General features: G+C 42.1%; 1 protein-coding gene across 1 annotated transcript; it reads left to right on the forward strand.

The window, feature by feature from the left end:
• The first annotated feature begins 506 nt into the window (after positions 1–506).
• Adcyap1 (adenylate cyclase activating polypeptide 1) lies at positions 507–4,760 on the forward strand. Its single transcript, XM_027942955.2, has 4 exons — positions 507–616; positions 2,756–2,887; positions 3,374–3,472; positions 4,571–4,760. The coding sequence occupies exons 1-4, from the start codon at positions 507–509 to the stop codon at positions 4,758–4,760; spliced, it is 531 nt and encodes a 176-aa protein (XP_027798756.1).
• The last annotated feature ends 16,418 nt before the right edge of the window (positions 4,761–21,178 follow it).

Below are 21,178 nucleotides of genomic sequence, written 5' to 3' on the forward strand. Positions count from 1 at the left end.
CTCCAGCTCCTCCTGCGGCTCCTGCTCATTCCTGCGGCTTCTCCTCAGACACCAACGCCAGACGGTGATGCCTCTCGGGTTGTGATTCCAGCTCAGAAACTTGAAGGAGCCCTTTGCCCGCCATCCTTTTTGGCAGCAAACCCTCTCACAGCAGCGGTAAGAGTTGAATAATAAGGGGGGAAAAAAATCTCACCAAACCAAACGACTCACTTGACTGCTGATTTTTTTTTTCTTTTTCCCGCCAGCATTGGCATCAGGGTACGAATTAGCTTTTCTTGTACCAGGTCTGTCTAGTTATCGGGAGCTGGGTGTATGCAAACATGTTTTCTTTCTAACTATAGCAATCGAGAAGTGGCAGGGCGCGCGCTGGCTGTCGCTAAGTGGTATTCAACGCAGGGAGCAGAAGCTGCGCTCCCTCCCCCTGCTCCCGGAGTTTCTTGGGGTCGCAGGTTAGAAGGCCAGGGGCGTTCTCACGGTTGTGTGTCCTCTTTTCCATCCTGCGCAGAATGACCATGTGTAGCGGAGCAAGGTTGGCCCTGCTGGTCTATGGGATAATAATGCACAGCAGCGTCTACTGCTCACCTGTCGCCGCCGGACTCCGGTTCCCCGGGATCAGGTAGGTGCTGGGCGCCTGTGTTGAGCCGGGGCTTCCCTTTGCCGAACACTTTCTGACGGTCGCCCTCCTACAGTTCCCCGGGTACAGGCTACTAAGCATTGTTCCCCGTATCCCCAGTTCTCTCTGTCAATCTTGGCTGGGCCCGGGGTCCTGGCCCTAGCTAATCCTCAGGGCCAGGCAGGCTCCACAACGGCTCGGCACCCCTCCCCCAACCTTACGCATTCCTGGGACCCGGGTACCGTGAGTGAGCTTCCGAGTGTTGGAGAAACCTCCCTTCCTCCAACCTGGCCCGAGGCGGGGGCAGGGCAAGGTCCCCAGCTTGGCTTCTTTTACCTATTCTTAGGACGAGTTCGGAGAACATCGGTTCCCAACGCTAGTCAGGGGGATGAATGTGAAGCTCCCTGGACTTTGCTTTGTTACAGCGCTTTCTGACTATTGGGGCGGGGTCTCTCTCCCCTCCGCCCTTCCTCTTCACCTCATTCGAATTCTTTCTCCTCAAGAGCTTTCTTTCAAGGGATCCATGTTCCAATTGCATTTTGTGTCCCAGACTGTCTTGGGGAGGGCAGTGTTGGCAGTTTATTATGGCTAAGAAAAAGCAACTTGAGAAAAGAACAAGAATGAGCCTGCGAGGGAGGGGGAGAAACGGATGCAAAGAAGGAGGAAGAGAAAGCATGCAGGCAGACAGCCTTGCCTAGCCCAGGGTGGAGGAAACCTGGCTTTTTCCCTTAACCCCCGGTTTCTAATCGGATGGCACAGCCCGGGTTCCCCATCGCAGCCCCAGAGGACCCCCACCGATGTGCGGGATAGTGAAAACGCGTTGGGCAGCGCAGAGTCTCGGTGGCACTCCGGGCAGTGAGGAGGGTAGCTCTTCCCAGCCGCGCCCAAAACGTTTGGCTCAGGGGGCGGCCGACCGTTGTTTTGGCGGTAGAGATGGGTTCTAGCTACAGTGTTAGGATTCCAGCCTCTAGGTACAGGGCAGGACAAAAGTGGTTAAAAAGACCTGGTTCGGGAGTACCAGGGCCAGGGCTGAGGCGCGTCGCCAAGAAAAGACGGGGTGTGGCGCGTGCTGAGGGATGTGCTTGCCTTGGTCTGGCCTCTCCAGGGATGGAGGAAAGGCAACCAGAGTAACAAGTAGGACTCCAGCCCTGACTAGGGAGAGCTACTTGTCCTGGTAGAGTCTCTCCAGCGGCCCAAAGCGATGGGGCTTTGTGCTTTAACCCACCTCTTCTGCCCCATATCAAGGATGGAGGCGGTAGGTGAGGGAGACTGTGACGTCCCCAGGTACCCGCGATGTCGGTCCCCTGTTGACCTGTGCTCTGGTGTTGAGATGGGGTCCCTCCGCCCCGCCATCACTAACAGATTAGCGTTAACTATTTATTTAGTGTACTTAAAAGCCTTCTTATTTCACCTCCAGCTATTTTCAAAGTTGTGTATGCCTGGCACTTTCCCGGGGTGAGAGGCACCGGAGGGCGTGTACACAACACTCAAAGAGCCGCCACCAAACCGGCTAAGTTTAGGGGCATCTATTATTCATGTTCCTGCCAGATCCTTTCAGGCCCAAAATAGAAGCTGGAGGTTCTCCGTGACCTACATCCGTGCAGGGAAGGGCTCCCCTGGGCTCAGAGGCTCGGGTGGGGGTGGCTGCCAGAGTTAGCCGCCACACATACCACCCCCCCCTACCCACCTAGCCTCTCCATTCGGCTCTGGGCCTCTCCCCCTTCGGGTCTTCGCGTTGGTCAGTGTCTAATCTCCTAGAACTTTTTTCGTCCCAGACTGTTAATACTTTGGGGAACCTCGGGTGCTGGGAGGGCACAATTCTTTCTAGTGGCCAGGTACGCATGATTAGCAGAGACTAAGGTAGACTAAGGTAGCATGATTAGCAGAGACTCGGTTTCCCAGGGCTCCTGCAGGGCAACCCTTTTGCCAGCAGAGGGGTGGGCAAGCTTCCTCGTGGAGTAGGAATTTCGGTTGGATGTAGTTCCCTCCTCCTTACCATTACCCCCACCTCTGCCCGGGAAGAAAAGACAGATCTCTTTAGGGGACCTTTAGGAGGAAGGAAAATCAGTGCGATCTCCCCTCTTTGGGTCCTCGCAGAGCTGGGAGGACTTGTAATGACCACTCTTTCTGGCTACCTCGCAGTCCTGAGGATGAGGCTTACGACGAGGACGGAAACTCGCTGCAGGACTTTTACGACTCGGACCCGCCAGGCGCAGGGAGCCCCGCCTCTGCGCTGCATGACGCCTACGCTCTCTACTATCCAGCGGAGAAGAGGTACCTCCGGCGCGGCCTCCGCGGCAGCCCTGGACCACGAGCCCTAGGACCAAGGTGGTGGGTAGGGGTAGGGTGGTGGCCCACAGAGTACGTCCGTTTTCATGAAAGTCCTAAAGTCTCTCTTTTGCCTGGCCCGATCCCACGAGACCGAAGGGAAAATAGGAGCGGGAGGATCTGTGTGGACCTAAGGACCGCGTAGGGACCGAAAGGTCTGTGGCCCGAGGAATGTCAGTGAGTGCGGGCCTCGGTAGATGGGGAACGCAGACTCCTGATCTGCCACCTTCCCAGGTCAGATCTAACTCTAGATCCCAGCATTCACTTTCGGGAACTTCTTAAGAGAGTTAGTCTCAAGTTCCTTGCCTCTAGGCGTTTCCCGGTCATCCTGCTTGAATGCCGAGAGGCGCGCGCGCCCAGCAATGGGGTCTTGGGCTGCCACGGTGGGGGCGCGAGGCAGTGACCATGGGCATACATTTTGCCTCCCGTTAGAGATGTCGCCCAAGGGATCCTTAACAAGGCCTACCGCAAAGTGCTGGACCAGCTGTCTGCCAGGAAGTACCTGCAATCCCTCATGACCAAGAGTGTGGGGTAAGAGTTGGTGAAAGAGTTAACCTGCGCGCAAGGGTGCGCGCGCCGGGGTGGGTGATTGTGGAACGCGCGCGGGGTGGGAGGGGCAGTTTCTACGTCTGTGCGTACAGGTGAGGATGGGGTGCGTCTGAGCCCTGCCGTGTGGGGGTACTCGCCGCCAGCAACAGGCAGAGGTTTTGAAGTGGCATGTTAAATTTGACAGGAGAGACGGAGATCAGGTGAGAGCGGAAAAGGGAAGGAAAACGGCGGATTTTGATCCGTTTTGAATGAAAAGAAAGAGAAACCAAACGAAACCCCCTAGTCATTCTAAACCTTTAAGGTTCTCGGGAGGATTTGCTATAATTTCCAATGAACGCGACATTTTTTCGGGGGAGGGGCATTGTGTTTATTATAAATTCAAATCGAAGTAAACAAATCACTAAATTTGGACACTTAGGGAAACAGTTTTTGCTCACGCCAGACAAACCCAGAGCTTAGGGCTTGCGTGAAGCCTGCCTCAGCAGAAGGCAACATTTTAATAAAGCTCACGGGAAAACAGATTACATTTTCGCAATGAATAATTCATGCGGTGAAAAATATTGCCTACAGCCTGTCGACTTATATTATTATCACGTTTTTCAACTTAGCGTGCGGAAGGAGAGGAGTGCTTGTATTTGACTAGGAAATGCGGGATCGATATAAACACCAGGGTAGCAGCCAACGTGGCATTTAGGGCCTTTTGGTTATTTTCTTTGTATATCGGGGATGAGAGGAACAGTTAGGGAAATCGAGCGCAATCGTAACGATGGCCAAATCTTAAAAGGCAGCCTTTGGAGAGACTTAGATCACTGGCCATCTTCCCTGATCTCTTTTGGGGGGGGGGCCCTACTGTAGGAATTGGTGCCTGGAAATCCTGGGTGGTAGGGAGGGCCTGGGGGGGCTTCCATCACAGCCCTTTCCAAAGCCGCTCCCTGGCAGAGAGAAGGCGGCGCGGTGGCCAGTGCGAGCCCCTTGTCCCCCCCTGGAGACTCCCGCGTGGGGTGGGGCGCGTCTGCTCCCGCAGGTCTTGAATCTGTATCTCCCGCCTGGTCACCCTTTTCCCGACCCCTTTCCTTGCAGTGGGAACCTTGGCGGCGGCGCGGAGGAGGACTGGGAGCCGCTCTCCAAGCGCCACTCGGATGGAATCTTCACAGACAGCTACAGCCGCTACCGGAAGCAAATGGCTGTCAAGAAATACTTGGCGGCCGTCCTGGGGAAAAGGTATAAACAAAGGGTTAAAAACAAAGGACGTCGAATAGCGTATTTGTAGCGATGAGTTACTTACTACCCTGTGTATACAACCCTGACACAGTGAAAAGTCGTTTTCCAAACTGACTGAAGTCATCGCTCATGTGTTCTATCCAAACATGTATTTATGTATGAAGTAAAGCCATTAAATGAATATTTTGATAATAATATTGTTTTTCTTTTTACAAAGCACTAGAGAATGCACAGATATACTTTGTGGACCAATATATATTATAAATATATATATTAAGAATATATATAAGTATAACAGAGAGCAACTCATACAAAGTGTGCACAAGGATTGAAAATTTGCCTGAGCTGTTTATGTTTTTATATAAAATAAATAGAAAAATAGACAATCATTGTTTTGAATATTACTCCTATTTTTGTAAACTGGAATTAAAAGGATAGTATTTTTATCCACGACAGGCCTGAAGATATTAATATTGACCATTTGCTACTGTACATAAACAATGATGCCCTGCTCCAGGGGGATTTTGAGGTAATGATTTGGAGAATTGCTGGAGGGCATTCTTTCCCAGTGAGTCTCTGGGGCAGGCTGCTTCAATCCCAGCCTAATATATTCAAGTGGGCACTGTCCCACTGGCTGGGTGGCAATTCCAATATTTTCGCTTTCTTTGATTCTACTTTTATGTGTATTTGTCTCTCTTCAGACTCTCAGCCCAGAAGGAAAATTCTAATAAAACAACAGCTCAATCCAAATTGTGCTTCTCCCCAGAATTGATTCCCTTCCCTGGATGAAGAGTGAAGGGACTGTACAGAGAAGGGGAGCTTGGGTAGGAAGCTCTCTTTTCTGTACTTCCTGATTCACCAGGGAACCAAATATCCCAAGGCTAGGGCAATTGGAACAAAAATGAAGGAAATAGAGGTATATTGGAAGAGGCAGAGCATAAGGCAGTAGGAGGAGACCCTGGAGCGGGACTGGTATGAGGCTCCCCAAGTCTGGGAAGCTGGGAGTGAGTCCAGTCCCACCACAGGTCCACTGCCTGCCTGATTTTTGGGTGCTGGGTATTGGAAACGGATGCAAAGTACAATGTGTTTTTCTCCAGTGCTGTCCATGCTTCTCATCTTGTGAAATGGCCAGGATTCTCCCCCCCTCTGAACCCAGCTCTGTAGAAGCCACCCTTTTCCTTTGTGGTTTTTCTGAAGACCCTTTCTTCCCACCCTCCTGCACTGTTTAAGTACTGTTTACCATTTTTTTTCATTCACTTATCTTAAACTTGTGAATGCTTCTGTTTTTTGTTGTTGTTTGATGCAAGCAGTTATTGTAAAGTTTAGGAACTCCTGTGTAGCTACCACTAAGTAATTATGCACTAAATATGAACCTTTTGTTTCTTGTTTATTGAGTTTGTAGGTAAAATGTATTTTTCTACATTATGGCTTATTGCTTAGTAAAATTTATTTCATAAAACCAATCTTTGTCATAATAGAATGTGTAGTGTTCACATGTTGCTCAGTTTTACTAACTGATAAATCATTTAAACCTCATCTTTCTATGTATGAGTACTATCTTATATCTGTGGTCAAGAATGAGGTAAGCAAGCTCCCTAAACCACCCTTGTATCCTTTCTTGGCTAAAGAAAGCATGTCTGTTTCCTGTCAATTCCTTGAACATATAGAGTAATCTTTATAAACAAAAGAACCTTCACCCAGCAACCAGATCAAGCAGCAACAGATTAACCAGTCAGTCCATCTCCCAAATTTCAGGCACAAATTTTTAGGAAAAAAAGAAAAAAAAGAAAAAAAAATTAAGCATTAGTTTTTAAAATTTAAAGGATCTTTCCTTTTCCTTTATGGATTTGATCAGTATGAAGTCAGACATCAAAGAAAACAATTGTATTTGCATTCCCAAGGCGGGATGGATGCTGCCAGGAGATCACATTGCAAACAGTAAAAACAGAGAGGCATTCGATCTATGCCTGAGTCCTGCGTATAGGATCAATCTTTCTTGAATTCCGCAGTCTCCTCAGGCAATGTGACACGGGATGCAGTTTGCAGCTTTAGTGCCTTTCTTCGCCTTTTAAATCGCCACGAATCACAGATGGCTATTTAGTGGCCCTATAATGCTGCAACACATCAGCTTGCATTTTAGTCTTAATTATTTGTTTCTTGGATAATGGGCAGAGTTTTCTGTATTTGTGTCAGCTGTTAGTGGTGAAATAGGGCTCTAGTTAACCTTTTATTTATGAAGTCTAATTTAGTGTTCCCGTGGCTAGTTGCAAGCATTTTACAGTGATCACCCAGTTTAATCTTTTGTATACTTTTTAGAAATGCCAAGAGCCTTACTAAACTGGAGCAGATTTATGATATAGTGATAATTTAGGTAGATGTTAGTCTTGAAGCTCTTATTTTGTGTGCAACTGATTATCAAAACATCTTAACCAAGTATTATTACACACATGATATCTATAACTAGGACTTTGATAACTGTTATATAAAGTGTGTAAAATTTGTATGAATAAATTTTTGTAAACAATGCAACTTGGTCTAATGTTTGGAGAAAAAAGACATTCAGGAAATAACTACTTTAAAATCTTTTAAAGTACTATATTTCTTTAGCAGTCATAAGATTTTTCATGTCTGGAATATCTATGTAAGCATCCACATATTTTCAGAAACTGTACTCTGATATCTGCTTGATGGGTTACTGGATTCAACTAAAAATTTAAAATAGCTGTTCAGATGGAGAAGCCTAAGAAGACATTAAGCTCATAAATAGGCATGGATGTTGGAACATTTATAAGACATACTTTAATTTCCATCCCCTAGTGTGTATACACATTGCTCCATATTCAGAAAGTTACTAGGGAGTGGTGGCAGACAATACTGGAGTATTAGTTATACTTCTAAAATAGCTATCTAACATTGTTCTTTTTACAAGTAACTGTATACTAAATGGGTCTTGATAAAATTTTGTATGAAAATGATTGACATCAGTTTTGGAGGTTTAAAAATGTGTTCAGAGATACACAAAGTTGTCTCTGACTAACATGTTGTAGGTAGATGGAACAAGAACTTGATAAAATAAGGAGTTAACTAGATAGACACCTTTAAAAGAAAATGTATTTTGTCAGGTATGGTGATGCATGCCTGCAATCCAAGTGGATTGGGAGGCTGAAGCAAGAGGATTGCAAATTTGAGGCCAGCCTCTGCAGTTTAGGGAGGCTTTGAGAAACTTAGACAGACCCTGTCTCAAAAAAAAAAAAAAAAAAAAAGGCTGGGGAGGTGGCTCAATCCTGGGTTCAATCCTCAGTCCCCTCACAAAAAAAAGTCATTTGTGAATTAGTTTTTAAAATTTAAAGGAACTTTTCAAACAAAGCCTTCACATGAAATTCCCATAAATTCCCAAGTGGTGTTTATTTTGGAGCCCTCAACTATTTCTGGGTTTAAAAAAACATTGTACTGAAAAACACTTTAAGTCTTATCATTTAATTTAAAATGTCCTAACTTGAATTCTAAAAATGTATTCAATTAATAAATCAATAAATATGTCACAATAGTATTGAAGGAACAGCAAGGGTTCAGAAAGTATTTTTAGAGCTCAGCAGTTGAGGCCCAGAATCATATAGGGAGGAATCCATAATAGAAATCCCATTTGTAGTCAATTTTTAAAAAAATGAATATAGTCAGTTCACATTTACATTGGGTTTTATTGGATAAGGAGTTTGTCTTCCCCATTTTAGCCTGCCCCTCTCCCTGCCATGTAGTCCTCCTATGGTAAATGGGAAAATGAAGAAACATAATTTATTTGCTTGAAGGATAATGACTTGTCAAGAAAATAAAGATAAGCCCCAGACTTGACTAATACCAAGTGAAGTTCATATATCTGGCAAGTTGCTATATTTTCTTACGTGGGATAACTCCAGTTATGACTTTTCTTAGGAAGACGATGTAGTATTCAATAATCCATGATATGTGCCTTATTGCTGCTGAGGCTGGGAACACACTGATCCAACCCAATATAAATTTATCAAACAACCTGAAATGGGCCAGGCAGGCTGATAGAAAGAGCTTGACTAACCCCTGGGAGGAAGGTAGTATTTTTCTGTAACAGTCATCTGGGAGATTTACTAACAATGCAAATTGTAGGGTTCCATCAGAACCAGTGAATCTGCATTTTCAACAAAACTCTACATGAATATGCACACAAATTTGAAACTACCTAGATTTTAAATTTGGTGACATACATAGGCACCTATATATGCTGAGGCTGGATGTTTTTTTCATATTGAATAAGTAACACTTCACTGTCCCAGCACACAGGAGTAAATATACTAGTAAGCCACATTCTCCCAGAATGGACATTAGGCTCTTGGACAATTGCAGTATTTCCTTCAAGTCATTAAGGTCACTAGTTAGTGTTATTTTTCTTCTACATTCTAGTTGGACCTCTCTGTTACAGGCACTTTTGGAAGGAGAATGACCCTCCAGGGTATAAACTATTCCATCACATGACTTGGGAAAAATCAATGCTATCATGGAGAGAACCTGCACAGCTAGCTGGCATTAGTTCTGGGGATCCAGAAGTCAACTTCCGATTGCATTATGTCCCAATGTTCACAGAGTGATTTTGCTTAGATGCCCCACTGTGGCCTTGAACACAATCCTGTTCACGCTGTTAACAGGATTAGAAACCAAGATGGAGCTGGGCCTCTTCTCTTTCCTTGTTATCCTTCTTTGGAGAAGGGAGATGTCTGCTTCCCTGGCGGCTGCCTCTTGCCTACCACTGGGTTCTTACATTGGTTTGTAGCTGATCATCAGGGCCTTGCTCATTTCCCCTTCAACCAGGTAGCTTTAACTTCATATTCCTCTGATGAGATATTTCAGAATAGCCTCCTTTGTTGTAGGGTTTAGGTTCTTTGCTTATCAGTCTTTCCTGTCTGTTCTTCAGTACAATCCTGTATCTTTAGAAAGACAGGTTCTTGTCAGTCTTTGAAATGCAGATGCACATTTCCAACTCCCGACAATCTCCCATACCTGGAACTTCTTCTTACTTCCCCAAGATCAATATTCTTTCAGGTTCAATAATTCAAGTCCTCTTTTTCTAGGAATCTCTCTCAGAGTCATCATCATATCCACTCCCCCACATCAACCCTTGCACTGTTTTTCTGTATTGCCATTTCTGATATTTATTTATTTATTTTTGCAGTACTGAGGATTGAACCCGGGGTGCTTTACCACTGAGCTGCTATCCCTATTCCCTTTTTATTTTGAGGCAGGGCCTTGTGACTTTGCTGAGGCTGGCCTTGAACTTGGAATCCTCCTACCTCAGCCTCCCCAGCCACTGGGATTACAGTGTGCACCACTGTGCCTGGCCTGATCTTTAATTTCACACTCTTCTGCCCTATTTCTTAATTGTTTCATAAGTGCTTATCAGGTCTCTAGCTAGATGACCTCTTGGAGGGCATGGATGATATATTGTACTTTGATGCCCAATACACTGTGAGAACATAAGAAATATCTTTCTTGAGTGAATAAATGAGCCAGAAGACGTGCAAAATTCACCATGACATTTCCTTCATGTTCTAATAGGACAGCTGCAAAGCATATATAGGAAGTAAAATGAACTTATTAATTAGGTGTTCATCAAGAATCTAACTTGATATCCCTTTAGGAAAAGCTACATAGAAAAGAATGGCAAATTAATTAGGTATATTTCTGCAACAGGATAAAATGAACTTTAAAGCCACATGTAGGCAAAAGGCTGCAATAAACTCAAGTCACACAAGTCTTTATTTTCTCATTCTAATAAGGAAGGATTATATTTTCAAATTAAAGAGAATTCACCTTATGCCTCAAGACAGTAATACTTCTTCCTAGAATAAAAGAAAAGGGATATCTTGAAACACAGACTGGGAACTGGACTGCTCTCAAAGTGATAATTAGCAGAGCAGTTATGTATAGCTGCCTAAGAAATGTCCCCCATCAACTGAAATATAATTTGAAGCAAGGATTCATAGACAGGAAAAAGGACATAATGGAACAATATTTTTTAAAGAAACAGTTTAGCATTGTAGTAGGTGATGTCATGTGGTCCAAGTTAATTTTCTTCTTAGCTATGTCTTTGCTATGTATTACAGAATCCTAAATCAAGGAGGAATATTACCGATAAACCACAAAGAGAATAATATGACATGTATCTGTGCACATTTCCCTTTCTCTTTTTTTTCATTTGTTCTAATTAGTTATACATGACAGCAGAATGCATTTTGTTTCATTGTACACAAACGGAGCACAACTTTTCATTTCTCTAATTGTACACGATGCAGAGTCGTTCCATTTGTGCAATCATACTTGTACCTAGGGTAATGATGTCCTACTCTTTCCACCATATTTCCTATCCCATACCCCCTCCCCTCTTCTACCTTCCCTTTGCCCAAGCCAAAGTTCTTCCATTCTTCCCATGCCCCCTCCCCCTAGTATGAATCAGCGTCCACTTACCAAAGAGAAAACTCAGCCTTTGGTTTTTTGGGATTGACTTACTTCGCTTAGCATGATATTATCCAACTCCCTTTCTCTTAACTACCCTGATTCTTGTTTGGTTAATCACACGTACTTCGTGCAGGTTTTATGGAGATTCTAACTCCACTTCTAGTTATAACCAGTCAGGATAATTGTATCCTCTGACTATATTTCATAGCTTGGCATGTGATTCATTTTAGGATGGTGAGATTAGAGAGGAATTTTTTTTTCTGGAACCTTCCAAAAAAAGTATTCTTTCTTTTCTTCTGAATGGTATGGTGTGTAATGTAATGCACCACATAAGAAACCTCACAGTGGAGCTGACACTGTGCTTCCACAGGAGTGACAGGAAAAGATGTCCCTGACAACATCCCTGAGACCCTGAATCAAACCAAAACCCGAAGCTAGGACTTCCCTGTAAAATAAGTCAATAAATCCCCTTCATTGCTTAAGCCAGTATTATTATTTTTTTTTTTGTAATATCAGGGCCTGTGTTTCAAGTGGAAAGCCAACTCTAACAGGCTTAATGTCTTTTCTTTAGAACATAGGAATGTGTTAAGACTGGTCTGCAGAGTTTCTAGTGTCCCAGTGTTCCAAAGCCTTCCTGCCCTATGATAACATTTTACTTTAACATTTCTTTCTTTCTTTTTTTTTTGGCGATGCTGGGGATTGAACCCAGGGCTTTGTGCATGTGAAGCAAGCACTCTACCACTGAGCTATATCCCTAGCCCCTTACTTTACCATTTCAATATTTAAATATTTACAATACCTAGAAGTGAACCCTGGTAACTGTTTAACTATAATGGGAAATAGCCTTTTCCCATCAAGGATACTTCTTGGAACCACTAGTGCCTCAGAAGGGGTCTACACTGAAACTTTGTTTGAAGTTCTGCTCTCAGTACAAACTAGTTTCACTGCTGTCATTCCCTAAACACCCTTGAGTTTTGATGCTTTAAAACTCAATAGAGCTGGGGACAGAGGCCTATGCAATCCCAGGGATTTGGGAGGCTGAGGCAGGAAGATCACAAGTTTGAGGCCAGCCTCAGAAATTTGTTGAGGTCCTAAAGCAACTTAGTGAGATCCTGTCTCAACTTAATAGAGACTCCTGCCCTCCAATTTTCCAATCCAATCGGTCTCTCCATGTTTTCCCCACCCATCTTGGATCAGCTCAGTGAGTCTCCCTGGGCCCCTATGCTTTCTTTCTCTCTTCCTATATTTGCCACCCTCATAGTTAACACTCCTCCAACTTGAATCAACTCAGTGTGTTTTCTCCTGTTGTTGAGGACTATTGGGGAATGGATTTGTTTGGATACTGCACTACCATAAATTTATGATTCCCTGTGTGTGTAGGGCTGTAAGTTATCCCCTTCCTATTGGGTTCCATTTCCTGTGCTTGTTTGATTCATTCTTCAGGATTCCCCACCTGTTCTGCCTTTCAGACTTTGCCTTCCATGTTCTGAAAACAAACCAAAACAAAACAGAACTCCCTTCATTTCTTTCCCTCATCCTCCTTGTGTTTTTTCACTTCAAATTCCCATCTCAATTTCCTGCTGTCTGTATTTCCTCTAGCACTTTATTGAAATTTCTTCGTATTCAATTGTCGCATATCTGCCAAATCCAATATCTTTGCAGTTCCATCCTGAGTTATCTCTTTAGAGCATCTCCTTCATCCTTGGAGCTTTCTTTTCCCTGGGTTCTTAGGGCTTGACTTTCAGGAGTTTTTGTTTTCTTCCTGAATACTTTTCACTATTCTCCATCCTCTCCTCTTTCTTCTTTCCTGTGGATGGCTTCAAGTTCTTTCCTTCCTTCCTTTCTCCTTTGACCTTGCATGAGCTCATCAACTGTAGTCTGATGGCTTCCATTCCTGCCGTCCTTGTATGAGAGTTCAGATGCCTAATTGACCCATTCACCTGGGTGTCCAGTGGGCACCACAAACTCAGTTTGTTCCCAAATGAAATTATTATCCACAGTCTTTCCTCCTCTCTGTTATTGGTACCACCATCCATCATACTCCCAATCTATGGATTTCAGGATAGTCTTCTCTTTCCTCTCCCTTACTCCATTCATTTAATCAGTCATGTAGTCTTATAGATTTTCCAATCTAATTTCTGCATAGCTCTACATTCATAGTTCTATTGGTTGCTTTTGCAATAGCCTCTCGATACTGGCTCTAGTTATTTCCTACTATGTGGTCTCCTTTGCTTCCATACTGATTGGTCTAAAATAAGGTGCTGGTCATTTTGCCTTCAGATATGGGCTTGAGTATCTTTTTTGAATGGCTTCCTGTTGCCCATAAGATGGAGTTCAAGATCTTTGTCATGTCTTTGCTAGTTTTCCTTTTACCTACTTTTCTGTTCTCATCTACTACCATCTGTCTAGAATGGTCTTCTATGCTTTCTTCCCCAGTGAAATGCTACTAATCTTTAAAGGAAGGACAAACTTCAGTTTTCTTGCTGCATTTCTTTATGCTACTGTTTTTTTTTTATGCTACTGTTTTTTTAATATTTATTTTTTTGGTGTATTTGGACACAATACCTTTATTTTATTTATTTATTTTTATGTGGTGCTGAGGATCGAACCCAGGGCCTCACACATGCTAGGTGAGTGCTCTACCGCTGAGCCAAAACCCCAGCCTCTATGCTACTGGTTTAATATTTAGTTGCATATATATCTTTTGCTGATAGGACGAGGACCATAATTCTTCAACATCCTATTTTTTTGGGCCTATATTTCTGGCACATCACAGGGCCTCAATCACTACTGGTTGGCTTGAAATCAATTCCATGGAAGTTAGTGAATAATTATTCTCTACACAAACAATAGGAAAAAAAGTAACTTGAGGTATAATATAAAGGATTTTGATTAGATATTTACAAGGACTTGGGCATCAAGAAAAATTCCTGTTGAATAATTGAGTCAAATCTTTTGAATGCCCAAAGAATTTGTGTGTTGAGGTTGTCTGAGAGTTGAAGATTGTTCTCCTTTTCATTTTTTTTAGTTCCCTTCTGATTCAAGCAGCTGATAAATCTTATGCTCTCAGATGACAGGTGGGGATAGTAATATTGAACTTGTTCATACTAGGTGCTCACTAAAAGCTCTAGATTGACTCAGTGAATTTGTTTTCTAAGAAAATATAGGCAACCAATAGAAAGCCCAGATTCCTTGGAGTTGCTTAAACACCCCAACTATATTTGATTCTGTGCACTGACTTGGATATTTCCAAAATTTATGTATTTATTTATTTATTTATTTTTAAAATTTGTATTGTTGTTCAAAACATTACATAGTTCTTGACATATCATATTTCACACTTTGATTCAAGTGGGTTATGAACTCCCATTTTTACCCCGTATACAGATTGCAGAATCTAAGCCTCCATGAAAAGTAAGAAAAAGAAGGCATTTAAACAACAGATATGGATAAGAGACTTTCTTCAGTTTGTAGATACAGATGTTCTAGGATGATCCCTTGTTAAAATCTTTCCTGTCTATTTTGCTCTGGAGTGTAAATGGGGTTCATTAGAGAAAGGCATGCTAACTTATTTACTGTCATAGACTTTCTTGCATGTGGAAGCCAGATGCTGTGTCTTAGAGTGAGTTCAGGAAATAAACAGGTGTTTTTTTTTTTTTTTTTTTTTTTTTTAGTATTAATGAGATAGAAGCTCTCTTGGGATTGTGATTTTGTGATTTTGCAGGGGGCACAACTTTCATCATTATGTAAGGAACTGATGATCCCATTTGCAGACTCTGTCTTCTGATCATGACATTGTTGGGCTTCAAGTGGAGAGAGAAGAAAGGAAAAGAAACAAAAGTACAAGCCAGTTCAACTTGCTGATGGCCCAGAAACCTGGTGGAAGGGCTGGTAGAAAGGATAGGAAAATTGCCAAAGTTGGATTCTGGATTTTCCACCAAACAGTGCATACTCCTCTCTATTACCATTGGTAATGGAGAGAGGAGCCTGTTTGGTCTTGCTGGGACCTTTGATTTGTAGAGTAAAAGGACCTCTCTTTATTTGTTTCTATTTTTTTAAAAGGTTAAAGTTGGTGATTTGTCTATCTTAATGGGTAGTTTATGCCCCTGAGATTCCTATGAAGGGTGTTCTACCATAGGCAGGAAAAGTAAAAAAACTTAGTCCGATTAGACCTTAAAATAAATACCTTTTTTTTTTTTGGATCATTCTTAATAAATTATCTCTGTGTAAACTAAAGTCATTTAGAATAGAGTGAAATTTTCCTCTTCATCTAAGTTGTCTAAATACTGTAGGCAACTTGGTTGCCCAAGTATCACAAAAACACTCAACTCTAGTCTCTGAAAGTATTTCTTCTTTCTGGTTCCTTTAGATGACCCTCAAGGAATCCTTCAGAGAACAGAGCTGAAGGCTTGGTGAAAATGAGTTTTGGTCCCCTACATGTTCTAGAAGTTATTGTTACTGTGATATGTGCAAGGGATACATTTTTAGCAAAGGATATCATCAGACATTAGGCTGAAGGAAGTTTGATGAGTTTCCAGGTCTCCCGGGTCCCAGGTGGAGAAGTACTTGGGAAGGTAGCAATGGTAATTTGTTTCCCAGGGGTAGATCTTGTCAGATAATAGGAAGTCCAAACTAAGGGATTTCCAAGCCTCTTTTACTTCAACCTACAATGTACTCCCAGCTAAATTACTTAACATGGTCACAAAAGCTTCCTTTAGCAAGTCACCTGTTTCTAACATCCTGACATTTAAAAAAATTTTACAACCTTTGTTCCATCTTGTGCAGATTATTTAATAATGACTGGACACTACCACTTTCCAATTTCGTGGAAAGATCTACATAAGTGTGTGAACAGATATGTTCATCTGCATGATTTGTACACATGCAAAATGAAGATGAGGTGCCCCTTTTAAAAAATTATTAAGAATTTCCAGATGGCAACAGCAGAGTATTAAACTAAGTTTGGGCCTTTTGTGAGCATGGGGTACAGTTCACACATCCATGAACTTGCGTTGGTTCTAGATCTGGGAGTGCTGGGCATAGCAGGCTTGTCCTGAGCCTACACCAGAACCCCATCTTTATTTGTTTTTAAATGCTCTCCCCTCGTGTGTGTGTGTGTGTGTGTGTGTGTGTGTGTATGAGTTTGTCATGTGCATTATTTTTTTGTCAATTCAGTTTGCCATGTGCATTGCAGAAGAGGGTTTTAGAAATTTGTGGTAAAAAGTATATAACATGAAATCTAAACTCTTAATTTTTTTGAGTGTGGGGTATAGTAGGTTAACTGTGAACACAGTGTTGCACAACAGATCTTTAGAGATTTTTTTTCATCTCATATAACTGAAACTTTATACCCTTTGAATATCTCTCCATTTCCCCCTTCCTACACTCCCTGGAAACCACCATTGTACTTTCTGTTTGGATGAATTTGACTGTTTTGGATATAAGTGAAATCATGGTAGGTGTCCTTCTGTGACTGACTTATTTGACTTAGCATGATGTCTTCAAGTATTTCTTCTTTCTGATTCCTTTTGATGACCCTTTAGATAATAGGAAATACTTTCCTATTATCTGACAAGATCTACCCCTGGGAAACAAATTACCATGATGTTGTAGGATTTCCTTGTTTTATGACTGAGTACTATTCCATGGTATGTACAGACCACATGTTCTCTATTCACTCATCCCTTGATAGGCATATCAATGAATGCTTATTTCCAAATATCAGCTATTGTGACTAATGCTGCAATGTACATGGGAGTACAGGTATCTCTTATTCTTATTGTGTATTCAATTTCATCAATAATGGTACATCCTTTCAGAAATAGAATTCAAGTATTAAATGAAGATAATCAAATAATTTTGCTGGTGTCCTGGCTACTCTCTTTTGAAATGTCCATGTTAGGTTGCCTGGCTGGCAATGTGGGCATTGAACCAACATTCCAGAGAGCTAACCTTGTTCTGGGAGCATGTGTGATGCCCTGCGGCCCTAGGCTGCATGCTCTGGGTCAGTGGCACATGGAGCTAGCTCACTGGCCTGCCTTTCATCAGCAGAGTAAAGAAAAATATCACTGTGAAAAGAATGTTTTGAGGCTGAGTAAATATTTGCCAGCAGAGCCTCAGCCCCTCCAGGCAGAGAGACCCAGGGCATTCAGCTGCAAGCACGTCTCTATTAAGCACTGAGGCTTCAAATATGGGAGCTGGGAATGTCTCCAGCAGCATCAGCAGGCTCTCTACTGATTCTGGAATCTGTGTTGTTGGTTGCCTAAATCTTAGTTGTTGGGGTTTAGTTCTCATTCTTGATATGAATGTTTCTGGGCCTTTTACTTATACAATCTTATTTTTTGCTTTAGGGAGGAAAAAAAGAGAGAGAGAGAGAGAGAGAGAGAGAGAGAGAGAGAGAGAGAGAGAGAAAGTTCAGGCTGCAATGGATTCCTTCCCTTCCTGAGGAGCAAATAGCTTGTCTTAATATGCACAGGGAAAGAGAAAACAAGAGAGAATACTGGCTAAGATATTGCTTGTCCTGCTGAGATCAATATTCTCACAAGCTTTAGGTACTTCTGGCTTTTTTAGTTTGAGTCTCTTTGCCTTTAGACAGACCTGTTGTATAAAGCATCTGCAAATATCCTCAGACTATTTGTACCTATAGAAGCCTCAGTGGTACCTATATGTATTGGGCATTTCTTGTTTTTTCTTGCTACTGGATGCGACATTTCTCTCTCTGTCTCTCTCTCTCTTGTTTTAAACTTCTGTGACTCTCCAGTCATCTGTGATAATGAGAAGTGGCTGCTCTTATCATATTTTAAACTTTTGAACTCCCATGGATCTCTCTTCTCCAGTGGTGCTGTTCAGAAAGGGTTAGGACAGGGTTATGTGCAGGAGCACTTCACATAGACCACTAGAGATCCACCGGGGAAGCAGGCAGCCAGTGGAGCACACGGTGAATGTCAGCCACATGGTGCTGTTATATATTAGTGATATTTTGGTATGAACATGACCCTGGCTTTTATTGTGTGATCTTCTTTCAGGAGCTAGAAACCAGCTTTTTATTGTTCTGTTCCTCAGAGTATTGCATCCAGGGTACTGTGTTGTGGTCTTCGCATCTTAAGGTGAATGTGATAAAATTGGAAAGGGACCACAGATGAGCAATGGAATTGATTAAAGGCATGAAAAAAAAAAAAAAAAAGAAGTATGCCTTAAGAGACGTCAAAGGAGCTGTGGCTGTTTTAATGGAGAAAAAATTTGAAGGGGGTTCTTAGCAGGCTTTAAAATATTAAATACATTATTTAAATGTCCCTGATTATCTCTTCTTGAACAGACCTAAGAAAGCTGATGGATTAAAAAATTAAATTAGGCACAAAAGAGTGTTTTTAAAAAATAGATGACTGAACATAGGAATGAATGTCTTTAAGGAATTGAAGAATGCCTCTTCTTTACTATTTATGGACAGATTGCATGACTATGTGGATTGGATAGTTGAGGTTTGGGCTGTCGAGAGGTACGACACACCCTCTAGAACTCTCCTAGAGCTTATCTTTCCTACTTTTTTTTTGGCACTGGGGATTGAACCCATTGAACTTTGCCACTGAGCTACATCCCCACCCCCTTTTCATTTTTTATATTTTGAGACAGTGTCTTTCTAAGTTGCTTAGGGCCTCCCTAAGTTCCTGAGGCTGGCTTGAACTTGCAATCCTCCTGCTTCAGTCTCCTGAGTCACTGGGATTATAGGAGTGCACCACTGAGCCTGACTCTCCTACTTATATTCATCTTCCTCTTAATTTTCTCCTGGTAGCCATTTGCTCCATGTTTTAGGTTATACCAGCTCTACTGATACAAGCAGATGGTAGACAAGTGCTGGGTTGCTTGGGTCAGTTCTGGCTGCACCAAGTAGAAACCCAATGTGTGTTGGAGGGTCCAGAACCATTTGGCACTGCCACTGCTTGGCCTGACACATACAGGCAGAAATGTGTGATAAAAAGACTTCCTGGATTTTGAAGACCTTGGTTTGCAGCCCAGTTCTGTCATTTACCAGTTGAGTGACCCTGGGTGAGCCATTTAATTTTGTAGACTCTCACATCCTTTCCCTATAAAATGAGAATGAAAATAACAATACCTAATTCACTGGGATTTTATGAAGTTCTAATGGGATGATAAAGTTCTCTGCAAATAGCAAATTCCCATGCAGTGCTCAATTTTGACCAACTTGCCTGGCTTCTTGCATGCCTGTTATCTCCAACCAGTACTTGTTCCCTGGTGCCCAGGACCCTCAGGCTGCTGGGATGTCCAGGTTTCTGACTTTCTCCCTCCAATCAAGATTTGGGTTTTCCTAAATCTTTCTGTATGTAATCTTCCCTTTCCTCATTCTTTCAGGATCCTAATGTTAAAGAGGTGCCAATAAGTGGACAGTCATGGATTGATCAGATGCACTAACCTCTTCAATCACTCAGATTTTAAATGGGCAACTTTTGCCAGATAACATGGTATCCTGATCTGGGTAAAACTCATGAGCTCATTAAGAAGGCTCTTGAAGACAAAGTAATGCTGGTGATGAGTGGAACCTCAGGCTTTTCTCGAGGCCTGTGGAGAAGTATTTCTGATAGACAGACCCTGTTGGTTTCCAGCTTATACCAGACAGCATTTTCCTGTGTAAGCCACATAGGAGCCAGAGGCCAGGGCAAGGCAAGTCTTCCCCTAACACACACACACACACACACACACACGCACACACAAATACACCAATCAAACCTAGCCTCTTTGAGAATAGTCATTTGATAGAGGTTAGACTGGGGGCAAGTTAGAGTGCTAAATTCTGAACATTTGTCAATAAAATAGTGCTGTCTCTTAGAATAGCTCAAGGTGCTTTCTGTGGGGATGGAGATATATATATATATATATATATATATATATATATATAAAATCTATCTCCATGCAGAAGGTATATCTTTAGCTGCAGTATGTACATAAACACATTTAAGCACATGCCCAAATAAAAACCATGAAACAAAAATGAGGGAAGTCACATAAGTTACAATATTTATGTCCTGAGGATGGCTAAACTTAGCTACAACATCTAATTTGCAGTGACGTCTTTCTTTAACAAGTTTTATAAGAGGGATGATTTAAGTCAAGGAGGAGCAGTGACTCATTCACATGGTGCCCAGTGGCTGAGCTAAGTTTAGAATGCAAGGATGCTAGGATCTTCTGGGGCTTAGATTCTTGCTGTTAAGTTATTTTGCTTTTCCACAGTTTTTTTTTTTTTTTTTTTTTTTTTAAATCATTCACTTAGGTAAAACCAGGAACTTGTAATGCAATAGTAAAATTCTCATTCCCCTTATTTAATTAGTTCACTTTATATAGCTCTCAGTTTTGGGTTTTATTTTGGGACTCCATTTAAATCGTTTGGGTTTATTTTGGTTGTTTTGCAATTTTTGGTATGAGATTTTTATCAAGCTGGGTTTTACCTTTAAATTATAATAAAGGTAAAGATCTTCAGCAATTAGATAGGAAAATGGAGAGAAAACTGGGAAGAGTAAGAAATTCTTTTGCCCAAAAGGGACGAGTAAATGATCTGACGAATGCATTATTCAACATTCTTTCAAACAACGTTCATTTAAATACCTGAGCTATGATAGGTCCTAGGGCTATCAGGAAGAGAAAGATTACCCTGCAGGATCTAGTATATGTGTATGTGTATGTATATGTATGTGTATGTGTGTGTGTGTGTATATATATATATATATATATATATATATATATATATATATGTATGTATTTCTGAAAGGAAGATGGAAATGCAACCAAGTAATTATGAGGCAGGGAGAGAAATATAACTGGAAAGATGAGGTTATAAAAATTACTATGGGAAATAGGAAGAAGGACTGATCAAGTTAAAGAGATGCAGAGGCTGGAATCCAAGCAGCCTTAGAGGAGCAGATTGGGGTTTTATTGGAAGTCACGGTAGGGGAGGCCATTCCAGGCAGCCACTAATAT

Source organism: Marmota flaviventris, chromosome 16, assembly GCF_047511675.1.
Source record: "Marmota flaviventris isolate mMarFla1 chromosome 16, mMarFla1.hap1, whole genome shotgun sequence".
Taxonomy (NCBI): Eukaryota; Metazoa; Chordata; class Mammalia; order Rodentia; family Sciuridae; genus Marmota; species Marmota flaviventris.

Excerpts from the sequence above, each read along its gene's own strand:
- Adcyap1 (XM_027942955.2), top strand. The coding sequence starts at position 507 with ATGACCATGTGTAGCGGAGCAAGGTTGGCCCTGCTGGTCTATGGGATA. Across the intron at positions 617-2,755 it reads CTCCGGTTCCCCGGGATCAG|TCCTGAGGATGAGGCTTACG; the intron begins GTAGGTGCTGGG and ends GCTACCTCGCAG. Across the intron at positions 2,888-3,373 it reads TACTATCCAGCGGAGAAGAG|AGATGTCGCCCAAGGGATCC; the intron begins GTACCTCCGGCG and ends GCCTCCCGTTAG.